General features: G+C 36.5%; 1 protein-coding gene across 1 annotated transcript in view; it reads right to left on the reverse strand.

Annotated features, from left to right (window-relative positions):
• Positions 1–234: 234 nt before the first annotated feature.
• Positions 235–16,416, reverse strand: part of DCAF17 (DDB1 and CUL4 associated factor 17) — a 37,437-nt gene continuing 21,255 nt past the window's right edge. Inside the window, exons 10-14 of the mRNA XM_029224605.1 lie at positions 12,756–12,865; positions 9,777–9,867; positions 8,970–9,053; positions 6,596–6,751; positions 235–5,810 (exon numbers count right to left, since the gene is read on the reverse strand). Of these exons, the coding sequence (XP_029080438.1) occupies positions 5,643–5,810; positions 6,596–6,751; positions 8,970–9,053; positions 9,777–9,867; positions 12,756–12,865 (609 nt within the window). The 3' untranslated portion in view covers positions 235–5,642. The remainder of the gene's footprint in view (positions 5,811–6,595; positions 6,752–8,969; positions 9,054–9,776; positions 9,868–12,755; positions 12,866–16,416) is intronic.

Here is a 16,416-nt window from a genome sequence, read left to right on the forward strand (position 1 = left end):
AGAGGAAACTTCTTGGGGTGATGGATGTATTCACTATCTTGATTGTGGCAATGGTTTCATGGATGCATACATGTCAAAACGATCAAATTGTATTATTTAAATATGCATAGTTTACTGTATGTACATTATACCTCAATAAATTTGTTAAGAAAACTAAAAATTTACACATGGCAAACAAACACATAATGTGCTTACTATCATTAGTTAATAAGGAAATATAAATTAAAACCACAGAGATCTAATATAGTTACTGGGGAAAGCATAAAGGTTGTTTAATATGCTTTCCTATTAGCATCAAATATTCACCTGATTTAGAAATAACATGAACTCGTAATTATTATAGGAAAAGGTCATATTCTGTTTTATTACAATGTTTTGATGCCATCCTGTCCAGCTCCAGCAGTCATGTGGAAACAGTCTGACATGTCCCTTTAGCAACCTAGGTTTTTCCTAGGTTGGTCTCCATTAAGGCAAAAGTAACTGGTGAGCAATGTATTCCATGTTTGAGAAAGAATAACTCAACCTGAGTTTTAGGTTACCTTAACTATTATCACAAAGAATGTTTTCAGCCGTTCCTTGTAGGGGGTGGTGTTAAAAAAGATGAAGGGATAGATCTGACAAGAGGGCTACTCTAGGCACAAGTATTATAGAAACAATCTAAGTATCAACTGGAAATGATTACACACCCACCAAAAACACTAAGATAAAAAAGACAAACACAAATGTTGGAGAAAATGTGGAGTAACGGTAAGTCCCCATTGTTGAAGGCATGTAAAATGTACAATCCTTTGGAAGAAAGGTCTGGCAGTTTTTTATGAAACTAAACATACACCTACCCTAGGACTTAATGATTCCATCCTTAGATGTTTACTCAAGAGGAATAAAGACATGTGTTCATAAAAAAATTTGTATAAGAATGTTCACAGCAGCTTTATTCATAAAAGCAAAAAAAAAGAAAGAAAAGTGGAAACAGCCCAGGTGTCCATCAACAGGAAAATGGAAAAAAACAAACTGACATATTCATACAAGAGAATATTCAGCAATAAAAAGGAATGAACCACTGATACAGGCAACATGAATTAATCTCAAAAACATGCTGAGTGAAAGAGGCATTATGCTTTGCATGATTTCATTTATATGAAGTTTTAGAATAGAAAATTTTAATCTGTGAGGCAAAATAAGCAGAACAGTAGTTACATCTGAGAGTTGGGGTAGGGAATGACTGGGAAGGGGCATGAGGAAACTTTCTGGCATGATTGCAATGTTCTAAATTTTGAAAAGGGTTTGGGTTACACAGGTGTATGGATTTGGGAAAAATTAGCAAATTTATACTTAATATTTGTGCATTACACTGCATGTGAATGTACCTTAAAAATGAAAAAAATGAAACCATACTAAACCCTACTTAATGATATGCCTTTTGAAGTATTAGGGGGATATATACTGATGTCTGCAATTTATTTTGAAAAGCATCATAAAAATAACATGGATGGGTAAGTAATAAAACATGTAGAATAAAATGTAGAATCCATGTGGTTGGTATTTGGGTATTTACTGTAAAATTCTCTCAATTTTGCTGTATGTTTGAAAATTTTTATAATAAAACGATTAGGAAAAGCCAGTTGGTCTTATCTTTCTATTATCTATCCTTGGCCTGAAATAAATTATTCTTTCTATAGGATAGAGACTCTATAGAAACACAGGGACTGGAAATTAGCCCTGCATAATCCCTGGGATTCTAAAAGGTAAGTCATACATGTAAACATTGTAAGAAAGGTAAGAAAACATATTAATTATTGAAAAGAAAGCCAAGTTACATTAAGAGTAATTACTAATATTGGTGTTTATTATCACCACAAACAAGATGAGAGTACCATTTTTTTGTATCTTTTTAAAAACTGACTTTTTTCAGCCATTGCATGAAGAGCCATTTTTTTTTTTTTTTTTGTGGTACATGGGCCTCTCACTGCTGTGGCCTCTCCCGCCGCAGAGCACAGGCTCTGGACGCGCAGGCTCAGCGGCCATGGCCCACGGGCCCAGCCACTCCGCGGCACGTGGGATCCTCCCGGGCCGGGGCACGAACCCGCGTCCCCTGCACTGGCAGGCGGACTCTCAACCACTGCGCCACCAGGGAAGACCAAGAGCCATCTTTTATGTCAAGTTATATACATGAATAGGCCAATTGTGTCTCATCCAAAATTTGTCCAAAATTCGGATATCTAATCATTTTTTAAAAAGACTTTCAAGCATTTTCATATATACCCAATGTTATCATTGTTAATATGCTACATATGGGATAAAATAACATCCTTTGCCTTTTGAGAGCTTTAGAGGAAATCTGGCATAAGTGTGTGTCAAACAAATCTGAATGTGTTTCCCATCTCTGCACTTATTAGTTGTAGGCCCTTGGGCAAATTAACTTCTGTAAGCCTCACTTTCCTCACTTTACAAATGAGGAAGAAAAATGGTAGTTCATACCTCATACGGTTATTTTGAATGTTAAGTGAGACAATTCATTTTACATGTATCACAGTGATTGGCAGATAGAAAGCACTCAATAAATATGCTATCATTAAGAAAAAAGTGTGTACAAGAAACAAAACATTCAATTGATGGAAAAATGTGGAACAAAACCTTAGTTTATTTAAATAGGACAGTATCATCTCCTCACAAGGTAGTTCAAATAGCAACTACAATAGGATTTGTTTTTTTTCTCTCTGAGTTGCGAGAAATGTTTTAGAAAGTCAAAGAACAATAATCTTGCTGCACTGATACTGTGAGAATTCAGACTCTTAGATCAAAGAGAGAAATGCAGAAATATACCTCTCATCAGCTTAATATCTGGACCATCTAAAAGAAGCTACCCTGTTTCACCCAATCTTGCATTAAACATTCAGAAATGTCACCCATATTGTTTTATGCCTGTCACTAGCACCTGTTAAGTAGGCTGGCACATAGTTAAAGCCTCTAAAATAGTCAGATAGAGAGGAGGGTTAAGAAGGGGCAGGAGGATATTAACTACCACTTCCCTCTGCCTTCAGGAGAACAGCAGTCTCACGTCTGGCAGGCGGCGGAATGAGCAGCTGCGTGCCACTGTAGGGAGCTGGGAAGCCAATAATTTTGGGGGAATCATGCTCTATTGTTTCCTGCTATGTCTGTTACCTGTGCATTTACCACATTCTTTGCTATCTTCTTTATCTTTTGGCACCCTTTTTATTAACCTTCTTGTTAACAATCATGCAGTCCACATTCCCACATGGTGTTACAACTGGCTGAAACTAAGCAGTAGCAGCTTGTCCCTTTAGTTGGGGCATAGCTCTCCTATTTGTTACACTGTCCACAACTCCCTATTGTCTTTCACACTAGGTGCATTTCCTGCCTGGCCCATATGGCATGTGGATCCAGGTCTAGTTTGATTTGGGCAGCAGTGAGACAATAGGCGTTTCTTAGTGCTCAGTTCCTGTCTTGACTGGAAGTATTCCACCCAACCCTGCCCCTACCAAAAAAGCAGCCAAGAATCTCAGATAGTTCTCAGATGCCTTTCTGAACAGATGAGTTCCTTCATAAAAAGAAGGCAATGACTTAGAGAAAGGTAAACTCAACAAGCCTGCTTTTTAAAAAAAAATCTGACAGAATTGAAGTCTTAAGACATCCTTTTCTGAAACACTTTTGGAAATGGAGAGCAGGCTTTCTGCCTTTACATAGCACTGCATCTGCTTTGAAACCCACCATACTGGTTTCTTTTCTTTTCTCTGATATTTATCTATTTCCTCTTATCGAACCTGTTTCAAGGTATAAATTCACTGGGCAGGACTATTTAGATATAGCTCATGTCTAGTTGGAAGTCTGGGGCAATATCTAGCACATCATAACTATTCAGCTATTCATAACTGTGCTTTGTAATCACAATCATGTCTCCAAAATACTCTGACTTCAAATATTATATTAAATAGTACTATTAAATATGCATAAAACGAGAATGGATTTTTCAACTTGTAGATATAAAAGTATTAGAATTTAATATATGAAGATAGTTTTATCATCTTGCTCATGAGGTAATCAATCATTTTTACTTTCCCAAGTGGTTATTATACGTAAGTGCAGATTCAGAAAGATTTATTTTTAGCCAACATATAAATATTTTCCCTTATTCTAAAATGTTAGCAATCTTCTTTTCTATTGCACAAAAGACAGTTTTAGGTTTGTTCCCTTTATTTTTTTTTAATTTATGGACTCTGCTACTAATTTCTAGACTTTTGGAATAGCTAACGCCTTTCTCTCACCAGCCCTGTTGATCATAATTAGCCTGAAATTTATCTGCAAACTTCAAGGGCAGAACAGGGCAGAATTCACATTGTTCTTAACATGGGATCAGGCCAAAACTGAAGGAAAAACTGGAGGATTTTGATGTAAATCATCCAAGCTAATATCCCATATTTTAATTTTAAATTTGAATCAGCAATGATTTTTACTGCTGTCTCGTCCTCTTCTATTTTTACTAGTTATTCTTTTGAGCCTGAATCAGAGAAATGTGCTAAACATATGTATTGCAAGCAACTGGATTTTTCGAACAGGAACCACAAAGAAACATTTTCCTCCCTTTACTTGGGCTGCTTTTATTTAACATTCTGAAGAATGATTATCTGAGTTCAAGGATCATATTTTGATCAGTTCTAATAAAGAAGAAAAAATACTCATCTCACAGCTAAGATAGAGCCAAAACCTTTTTCTAGCTGCCAGTCAGTTTCCAAGCTAGTAAGAACTCCTGGGACTTTATCTACTCTTCTACAGGGAGCAGAGCTGGTACAACCCAGGATACCTTTATCTTATTGCCTAGGTATGAAAATATTGCCTAAGCAGAACTGGAAGACTCACCAAATAAATAGATGAGTGAAATGAATACAACATTCTTAGATGTATTAACAGCTAAACAGTCTACATATGAGAAAAAAAATTTCACTTACAGTTTGCTTGAAATCTTTTACATTAGCCTAATAGAAACACAAAAAACCAATGGGAACATCAAACCAAGAGAATAAAACCATGGAAGAAAAGATTATTGGGGAACTACAGCCAATTCCTGATACTATATACAAACACAAAACATATATACATATACATTTTTTTTAAACTGTGATGACACATTTTTGGCTCAAAGTATTCTTTCATATCATAGATCTCATTTTCCATCCTTAAACAAAGTTTGGGTGAGAGGATACAGGATTTCTTGATTTCTTTCTGTATCTTTTGTATCTTTCTTTTTATCTCTCCCCCTTAGTTTTACTAATCAAAATCCCAGGCCATCCTTTAACAACCACGTTAAACACCTACTCATCAATGACCCTCTCCCAAAAATTAGAATTAACCTCTTTCTCTGCTCTTCAATGTTTTATATTTGCATCACCACCCGCCTAAAAACTGCAAAATGTTAGACTTCTTGGGATGTCATTGTAAAAAATCTCTACATAAAATGAAATACTCACCACCTTGTATGGCAAGAGTTTAAAAAAGAAGTCACAGTCATCTGAAGTCAACAAAAGACCTTTTCTGGAAAATACTGGAGAATATGCTATGCAGATAATAAAAAGGAGGACTGGACATGGCTGCTGGGGTGTTTGGCTAGAAGTCTCAGAAGTTACATCTCAAAATTTAAAATTATTGCAATCCTTTTTACAACTTTTGTTTGTGGTTTCTTCTTCTTCCCCAGGGTCACATACCATCTGGTAAACATAGCAGCTGAAGACCCTGCTGGGTTTCTGTTCTATGTGTAGTACCAAGTCTCTGTCAAAGTAAACTTCGTGGCTATATGTCTGTAACGAAAACAAAGGCAAATGGAATCTCCTCTTCACATAATCATATTCACTACTGAGTCATTAAAATGTCACAGCGTCTATGCTAGGGATGTTCAAATATACACTTGGAGGCAAAATAGCTGCCAGAAATAGTTTATTTTTCATTATTTGTGGATATGCAGACGACTTATGAGAAAAGCATTACACAAAATGTTGAGAATGAAAAGAACCCTGGACTTAAGAGTCTGAACACCCAGATTCTATTGCCAACATTGCCACTATTTCACTTGTGACCGTGGGCAAGTTGCTAAATCTTTCAGGTTCTCCATTGATAAAACAATGATTGGGTAAAGTAACATCTACTGTTCTTTATAACTTTTATATTCTATAATACTTAGAAGAGCAGACAAACGCTTCTAAGAGTGCTTGAAAATCCTACACGCTTAGATTTGTCTCTATTAAATAACTGTGGGGATTTGATACAGTATATTTTTATTTTTTAAAACATTACCAAACTTATAAAATAGGAGAAAACTAGACTATGGTAAGGAAATAGACAGTATGTCTCATGAAAAAAGCATAAAACTTTATCTTTAAAGCCAATGGTAAGGAGAAATTCTCATCCCTAGAGGAGAAAGTCTAAAGAAGTACTCATTTTGTCCTGCATGTAGGATGATAACCTCTTCCATGTGGTCACTGGTATAGGTGAACCTGGACTGACGTGAACACAGTAACATCTGTTCCAATAAATGTCACCTATAAAGGAAACTCTTACAACTTTGTATTCCATGGACCCTACTCACCACATCCCATGACTCCACGAGTGGAATGCTTTTAAGTAAAGTTCCATATTCATTACAGTGGAAATCCAGGTGAGCTTTCCCTTCAGCATCTATTTGAGTAACAGCTACCACAGAAAGCAAATCTAACTCATCTTCATAGTCCACAATTTTGAAAGTCTTGGGGAATAGATAAGGCAAAAGAAAAGAGGGGCAAAATCCAGTTAGGATTATTTCTACATTTGTGGCTTAACTACTATTTATAAAAATATGTAGAAAGAAAAATGAATGGGTGGGAGCATAGATAGAAATGTGTTTCCACTTATCTGCCAAGTAAAATATCAGTCTCAAGATTTTTAGGACTCAAGAAGTATCCTACAGATTTTGATGAACACAACCGTCTATGTAGATCTCAGCCAAAGTATAACTGAAATTCTCTATTATGACAGCAAGCCAGAGTATCTCCAAATTTGAAAGAGGTATTCAACTGCTGACACTGACAGGTGTGTTCACTGGTTTCCAGATAGGACTAAATATATAAAACTCAGTTCTGAAACCTGAAGACTTCCCACTGTGCTCGGAAGGTTCTCATACCAGAAAAACACAAGTCATTTCAAGAAGAACTGATAGCCCATCATATACTATTTATGACCCTATTTGCCATCCTTTTTTAAAAAAACCCTTTCTTAGGGAATTCCCTGGTGTTCCAGTGGTTAGGACTACACGCTTTCCATCCCTGGTCGGGGAACTAAGATCCTGCAAGCCACGTGGTGCAGAAAAAAAAAACCTTTTTGGTTCCCTAAAGAAAGCAAAAATGGCTGCTTATACTTAAGGGAGAATATTAGGAACAGAAATCCAACCCACAGAACAGGACTGGGATAAGAGACGTTAGTTAGAAATGATTAATGATGTAAAGACATTAAGAGAGAAAAATCTAACCCCAGAACTCTGTCTCAAGGAAGAAAACCTGGGACTCCAACAGTCTCATGGGGAAGCAGATCTATGCTCACCCATCCAGGGATGGCACATCTTGACAGGCACAGCAAGTTTCTCTTAATCACCAAATACTAAACCTTCACTCACATTTGGTCAAACTGCTTTTTAATCCATTTACATTTTCTGCCTTTACCACCTATGACATAAAAATTTACGTAGATTTATTACCAGTGATTCCTTTTAATTTACTTTTTGCCTTAATCTTACCTTGGGCAAACTTCAAAAGGTGACTTTTTGCCTGAGTGTCAGTAATTTTATAGATTTTAGTCACAACCCCTTTCAACTTTTCCTTTACAGGTGAAAAGTTTTTGTTTTCTAATCTCACAATGCAGAGTATCTTTCTCTTTGCTACTACCTTCTCCCTTCTTAAGTATTCTTGCCACCTTTTGGTAACTTTGGTATGTTTTTTTTGAATACAGTTTTACATACAGGGTAGGAAGCTTTCTGCTTTGTTCTCGATGGTTCAAAAGAATAAATATATATTTGGTTCAAAAGAATATACATTTTTTCTTTTTTGAGAGTAGCCACATACTGTGCCACCTCCAACCTATTTTAAAAGATTTTCAAAAACTATCCTTAGGGCTTCCCTGGTGGCGCAGTGGTTGAGAGTCCGCCTGCCGATGCAGGGGACACGGGTTTGTGCCCCGGTCCAGGAAGATCCCACATGCCGCAGAGCGGCTAGGCCTGTGAGCCATAGCCACTGAGCCTGCACGTCCGGAGCCTGTGCTCCGCAATGGGAGAAGCCACAACAGTGAGAGGCCCGCGTATTGCCAAAAAAAAAAGACAAAAAAACTATCCTTAGAGGGCTACTCAATATTTCTACCTAGAAATGGTCATATGAACTATATAGTTATAGAGTCTAAAGGGATTCAGTATTTACACAAAGGCTATATGTTTGAAGTATGAACACTTTGAGTTGATTTCATAAGTAATTCCAGTGCTTTTTTTTTTTTAAAGAAAAGGATGAAAATGTATTAGCTTAGTGACTGGCAATGTCAAGTTGAGGCCAAAGGCTGAACTGATTTACCACACCCTTACACCCTCCTCCTCTGGCTCATGAACATTAACAAATACATCTATGTCTAGTAAGTGAAAAACAAGGCAAAAGCCATAGTCATCAAGATATAACTCAATAATTTTCTATTAAGAGATTTCCCTAGGAAGTGTGCATATCAACAAAACAATAAGCTAATAATAGTGTTTTCAAATTATTTCGGTCCTATGAAATCTTCTGCAAACAAAATCTTAAGAATAATTCCAATATTAAAAGAGAGGAGACAGAGACACATCGGTTCAAATAGCACACACAATCCTGCAGACTAAGGTTGCATGGAGCTCCCCAACCTCTACCCCAGGGCAAGTTCATACAAGCTTAGTTTATTATTTCTGGCTAAAGTAATACCTCTTGTTCTGGGTCATCATCCAGAAGGTTAAAGCTTTTTTTTACCACCCGTCCAGAAGCTGTTACAGTGGGTAAGTTTTCATTCTATCATATGGAGAGAAATAAAAATATATGACAAGTCCTATTATGTAGTCAATGGCAAAACTGTATTAATGAATTTGTTAACTAACCAACCCTTCTCTAACATCCACAATTCTTTCCTCAACTGAGAAAATTCTGAACCAGATTTTGGATCCTCCAATTAATAAAAATACTTTATTATAGTAAAGTTTTTAATGGATAAAATATCAAACTAGAAATACAAAGGTTACAGATTTGTTACTTCACCTGCCCTTCTGATTTTTGCCTTAGTATATAGTACAGCAAATAAAGAGTCGATCTGCTTTTGGAAATTTCCCTGTGCATGATTTTCTTCAGGCTCTTAATTTGTATGCTAAAGACAAAGAACCGTTTGGAGTCAAAGAATGGTGTGTAATTTTTTAAAGTTTATATCTAACCTTTCTTACCCTAAGTGTGCATAATTAATTAAACCCAAAGGTTGATAATTCATCAATAAAAACTTAAAGAGAAACCCAGAAAGGAAACAGAAATAAGCAAAAGATAAAGTCAATATAATCAACTCTCTTCAAATCTCATAGATATTATACATGGGGCTAAGACTAGCTACCCACGTAGACAAAATGAACAGACTTTTATAGAACTGTGCTTTTCTTTTCTGCCACACTAAAAGATAAATACATTTGCATATTATATTCTTATATAGAAAGACAGTAATATACAAAGGATTTTAAAGTACTCCTGACTTACTTTGTTCTTCTCCCTGTTGGCCAAAATGACAAAATCTTCAGAGATCTGATGCTGGGCGCTATTATTTTCTACTTCACTTAGCTTTAAAACTCTGAAAAGGTAAAAAGGATTCTAAGAACCTAAGATCTTAACACACCATCAAAATGTCAAAGTTGAACTACTGAAAAGAAACTTAAATGAAAATTATGGTAACAACACTGAGTTAGTTCTCTTCTCCTCCTGATTAGTCCAAAATACTAATGTCTGATAACTTAAGTGTCCATAAATTTCTTCAAATTTAGAGATTCTGTTAAACAGAAAAACAGGCTATGTGACAACAGGTGCTACTGAAGTAGGTAATGCAGCAGCTTGCTGAGGCTTACACTATCTTCCAAACTGGCTTAATGAAAGTTACTCTAAAGAACCTCCTCTCTACCATCCTGCAGCAGGTCTTCAACATTTCAGCTTTAACAATGGCATTATAGTAGATATTTACATTTTTATTTCTGAAGATAGAATGAGGTATCAATGAACAACACTCAGAGTTAAATATAATATAGACTGGATTAGCAACTAAGTTCTAAACCGAGAGTTTTCATAGTAATATTTTAAAACTGCAAATGACTTAATTCTTTTCTTTTTTCTTAAGGTTATATTTAAAGATTTGAGTTTTCTGAGTGCAAATGACCTCACGGATCGAGCTTATTAAGCAAGTGAGAGTAAAAGAATTTTCTCACCACCTACACAAATCTGTTCACAGCATTAACAAGCATCAAAAGCACAATGTCCTCAAAGCTTCAAGTCTCAAATGCAGGCAAAGAGAACAGCAGGGAGAAGCAGCCACTGTGGCCAGAGAGAGCCAGAGGCCTTAGAGTTTGCCAGAGACAAAGAAATCAGATTACATTTTAAATTCCTTAATTAGTTATCTTAATTAGTGCCAATATTTAAGAGTGCCTATCTTTTAAAACCTAGCAAAAGGGCACACACTCTTTGTGGACCTTATTTTCTTAAACTCAAACTAATATAAAAGATGTGTGGTAACAAACATTAAGAGTAAGGTTTATTAAAGCTGACCATACTTTTTATGACTTTTTATAAAAGTTCATAATCTTTTTTCATTAAGTCCCTTCATCCTCCTTATAAATGATTCAGAGTAGACTAATTATCATGGAGCATACAAAATAAAGAATGCAGACACTACTCCTCTTATTCAACAAATACTTACTGAGCACCTACTCTGTATTAAGACCTATGCTCAGTGCCAGGGTTACAGGTGTCAACAAGATAGACTCTTTCCCTGTCATGGAGCTCATGATTCTCAACCTAGATATTCAAACAGATAATCATACAAATAATTAATTTAAATTGCTGTAGGTGTTACAGAAGATTACATAGTGGGTAGAATGAAAATATGATGGGGCAGCTAATCTAATGAAGGGTACCAGGGAAGCACTCTTTGAAAAAGGGACATTTAAGGGGGCATAAAATATGAATAGAAATTAGGCAAAACAGGCAGGGGAAACAGACTTCAAATAGAGGGAACAGGTCCTTAGCTTTGTGAAAAGACAGCATGACTGAAGTAAACTGAGTGGGAGGAATCTTTTAGACCAGCTAAGTATGTTGGTCTTTATCTTAAGCGCAATAGGAGGTCATAAAAAGGTTAAAGCAGAATTCACTTGGTTAGGTTTTTGTGTTTGTTAATGTTTCTAAAAATCACTCTAGCTGCTGAGAAGAAAACAGACTTAAAGAGTAAAAAGTAGATCCCTGGGAGTCCTGTAAGAAGGCAAATATTATAGTCTAGGCTAGTGATGACAATGATCTGACCAAGGTGGTGACAGTGGCCAAGGGCAGAAAGAGGCAGATTTAAGAAATGTTTAGTAGCAAAATAAACTGGATTGATGGGATATATGGTGCGTGTCTGTGTGTGTGTGTGTGTGTGTGTGTGTGTGTGTGTGTGTGTGTGAGAGAGAGAGAGAGAGAGAGAGAGAGAGAGAGAGAGAGAGAGAGAGAGAAAATGCAAGTGAGTGTTTAAGTACACGTATACTGATGAAAGACAAGAAGGTAAGAAAGTGTCAAGAATGATTCCAGACTTATGACATAAACTTAGATGAGAGGTTTGTGCTAAGAGAAATTTTGGAGTTTTGGTGTATACAAGATCTTTAAAACCAAGGGAATAAACAGGAGAATCAAGCAGAAAGGGAACGAAGAGTGAGAAAAGAGGGTCTAAGTCCTGAGGACTTAAAGTCTGAGTAGAAGATAAAGAACGTGGGCTTCCCTGGTGGCGCAGTGGTTGAGAGTCCGCCTGCCGATGCAGGGGACACGGGTTCGTGCCCCGGTCCGGGAAGATCCCACATGCCGTGGAGCGGCTGGGCCCGTGAGCCATGGCTGCTGAGCTTGTGCGTCCAGAGCCTGTGCTCCACAATGGGAGAGGCCACAACAGTGAGAGGCCCGCATACAGTAAAAAAAAAAAAAAAAAAAAAGATAAAGAACGTGAATGGATACTAAGAAAGACAGATCAGAGAGGGAAGAAAATATTCAGGAGCACTGTGGTGTCAGGGAAGCCAAATGAAGAGTGTTTCAAGAAAGGAGAGGTCAACTGTGTGGAAGATGTGGGTAAACTAAATACAACAATATTTACTTCAAACAACCTGCTGCTTCTCCAGCAGTAAGGCTGTCTTTTAGAACAAAGATAAATCATCTCTCTCATTAATCCTGGAGAATGAATTAAGACCTGATGAGGATGAACCAATATGTAATCTTTTCCTCACACGTCATCTATCATCCAACAAAGAACTTACTCAAATGTAATATTTACAAACAGTAATGATGAAGTTGAAAGAATAAAGTCAGGTTTTCTAGATGCCATTCTCTGAGGAAGCACCCTACAAAAAGTTAATTATTTCCACAATTTGCTCAGTAGTTAGCTGGCAAAAATAAAGATGCCAATAAATACTACCAAAGGCTACTTTTAACTTTAAAGTAACTAAGGAAAATACTCACTTGACCTGATTTGGGCCAACATGTATTATTCTACCAGAAGCATCAGGATGGAAATAGATCCAGTCAGATTCTAGAGAACAACACTCCATTTCTTGGACCCCGTTTTTTGCCTGAAATTGGAACAAAATATTGAAAATAAAAATTAAGGAAAAATAAAATAATTTTTCCAATCCAGCATCAGTGATAGATCAGTAAGTCAAAAGTAAAGGAAGAGAAAACATTAACCAGCTGAACTGGGATGTGTATTAGGGCTGAATTAGGACACTCAAACTTGAGAAATCCAGAACATTTAAATTCAGAAATTTCATAGATGCACCATGCACTATATATTATAGCTCACAAATAATAAGTTACCATATCTCAAGCACCAAATGTATGTCTGGCACTGCATTAGATGTTTTATACTCATTATTTCTTTTGATCTCAGCAATACTTGAAGCATATATTGCTATCCCCATCTTATGGATGAGGAAACTGATGCACAAAGAGGATAAATCATTTGCTTAGTATTCAGCACCTACTAAACAGCAGATTAGACTCCAAAGTCCATGGATTTTCCATTATTTAACTCTGCCATAATTATGTACATGCAGTCCCCCACAACATCCTTCTCCCTTCCCTATCCTCAACAAACTGTCAATCAGAAGAGTAGATAGCACAAAAATAAACATGCAACCAAACAGGTCATACAATCTCCTTGCAAAAGTCAGATGTTAAACTCTAATGCTGAGGAAACGGTCTAATACTGCTTAGCACTTAAGGTAAGTAGAGAGATTGATTTCATAGTAGTATATTTAGACATTAAAATAAAGAAAAAGATACCTCCATATGTGACCACATATGTAATAAATGTTTTACCTTACACACAGGAGCACTGGGGACTAATACGAGCATGGATATATTAACTTCACTGGCTTTATCCAAGTCACTTAACTTAATTTTTCCAATGTAAAATGAAATGATGTCATCTTTCCTATTAGATACTCATAAAAGTTTCTGATATATAAAATTATTAATTCCATTAGCATATACTGACAGAACACAATGTTTAAGGTATCACACTAGGCACTAAACATAATCCTTGTCATCAAGAAGCTCATATTCAAGAAGGGAGATAGAAACAGAAATAGAATAAGGCAGTGTAGAAAACAAAGTGGTCAAGCTATGCACAGGATATTATCAAGCATCCAACCCAAGTAAGCAGAATTTCAGGAGCCTGAACTCTGCCTTGAAATGAGAATAAAGTGGCTAGAAAGAAGAGATAGCAAAATCAAAAGCACAGAAGTGTTGATCCATTTAGCATGTATATGCACAAACACGAGTAGCAGATAAAATTAAATTGAGAAGTAGAGTGTCCAGCCATGAGACTGGAGAGGTAGGCTGAGGTTATATCACAAGTGCTTTGTATGCCATACTTTTTTAAAAATTGGAATTTAACACATTTTAGGTATCAAATTAGCACATGCATTTTAATTTTTTAAGAATTTTTATAAGTATCCTAACGATTTCTAATAGAAATGGTGGTATTATTGCATTTTACATATAAGAAAATCAATACAATTAAACATCTTTGTTGCAACCACTAAAACAATGTACATTTTGGCATTAGCTCCAAATGCTCCTTCGTTTAATATAAAACTTTTTTTTTTTTTTTTTTTGCAGTATGTGGGCCTCTCACTGTTGTGGCCTCTCCCATTGTGGAGCTCAGGCTTCGGACGTGCAGGCCCAGCGGCCATGGCTCACGGGCCTAGCCGCTCCGCGGCATGTGGAATCTTCCCAGACTGGGGCACGTGTCCCCTGCATCGGCAGGCGGACTCTCAACTACTGCGCCACCAGGAAGCCCAATATAAAACTTTTTTATGCTGCGTGTGTATGTATGTATATATATATATACACACACACAAAAAACCCATATCTTTCTTTCTTTAGGAGACTATTCTCTTTATTATATCTAAATACAACATGCAAAAGAAACATTATCTCTCTTTGTGTTAAATACTAGGCAGCATTATTATCAGCTTCTGTAGTTTTTATTATTTGCTCAAATGCTAGTTTAAAGCTCAGTTTAATAGAAAGCTATGAATCATTTTCTGAATTCTTCAGTTTGCCTACATATATGTTTTTGGGTTATGTATTTTTCTGACAGGTGGGGAGGTAATGCACATATGCATCATTAAGGTAATATCACCTCAACAAAGTTGTCCAGCAAAAGGACTGAAAACTCTCCTGGATTTAGCAATTATTTATGAATATGTTGAAATAAGATCTGACTAAATGTTATAATCAGTAATCATACAAGGAGAATACTTGACAGGCATGCTTGATGTAGATGTTGAAGGCCATTTTGTACACACATATAAAAGAATATGTATCATCAGTTCTTATATAAGAAGAATATGTACTAAATGTCTAGAATGTGAACTGTGCAGGGTTTGACTAGATAGAAAAGTTCAGCAAAAAAGAGATGTGACAGGTCCTGGTGGCTGAAGGATGTCCACTGCTGGGAGGTGAATAATCAAACCACAGACTTGTGGGAAACAGTCCGTATTTGTAAAAGAGGATGTCACTGGGCTGGGCCAAACAGGAGCTCCCACATGTGATAGGTTAATGAGAAAATGGAAGGGAAGAATGCTCCTGCAAAAAGACAAACAAACAAACAAAAAACGAGAACACACTATATACACCACGTTCCCTGGTGGCCATGACACCAAAGGAAATAGATAAATGGACCCAAGACTGTGTACGTCTTCGGTGTAGTGAAAGGTGACCTGTGACTCTCAAAGCCACTGGGTCCAACAGTGACTGATGGAAAAAGATTCTGGAAGAGAAGCATGTGGAATAAGCTGAGTCTGCCTCATAAAAAGTTCATTTGATGTATCAAGAGGCTCCAGAAATAAACTAAACTAAATCAGCAATATAAAACAAAGATAGAACCTCCCTCCTCTGTGCACTCACTCTTGTACTTATCTCAATCACTGTACTTAACGGACTGCATCTTATTTCCCTACACATTTGCTTTCTTTTGAGAGTGTAAGCAACTTGTGGGAAGAGAATGTGTCCCCAGCCAAGTCTGGCACACAGGAGGCCCTCAATAATGTTTATTAAATGATAAATCAATGCCTAAGTCATTTTTAAAAAGAAAAATTAACTCAAGGGGTAATTTTTTGTCTTGTCTTGCCATATACCCTTTCTTTCTATTCTGCCATATATAACTTTAAAATATCCTTGAAAACTCAAAGTGTTTCAGTGTTTATACCGTGACCAACAGAGTTCTATCTGGTTCTGCTCTAGAGAGCCAAGAGCAACAAACCATGAAGAAGCAGAACCAACTACACATTCCACCAGTAATTTCAGAGGCAGCCTGAATACATTCCATCAACGATTCCCACTATGCAGCTTCAGAGATGTTTAAATGGGATCAAGGAGATGGTAAGGACAAAAAAACCTAATAAATCTTTGGTGTCCTGAGAATTTTCAAATGTTAATGTTTCAAATTCTGGGTAGCACATACAAGTGTTTGCTATATTCTTTGTACTCTCCTGTACTTTACGTTGTTTACAAATTATCAATACAAACAAAAAAGTAATTCTTAGGATTGTGGACCTATTAGAGAAGTAGAGAATAAAGAATTTCTGATATAAATTTACTACTGAAGTCTGAC

This window comes from Monodon monoceros, unplaced genomic scaffold (genome assembly GCF_005190385.1).
Source record: "Monodon monoceros isolate NGI ecotype Baffin Bay Population unplaced genomic scaffold, NGI_Narwhal_1 Super_Scaffold_16, whole genome shotgun sequence".
Lineage (NCBI taxonomy): Eukaryota > Metazoa > Chordata > Mammalia > Artiodactyla > Monodontidae > Monodon > Monodon monoceros.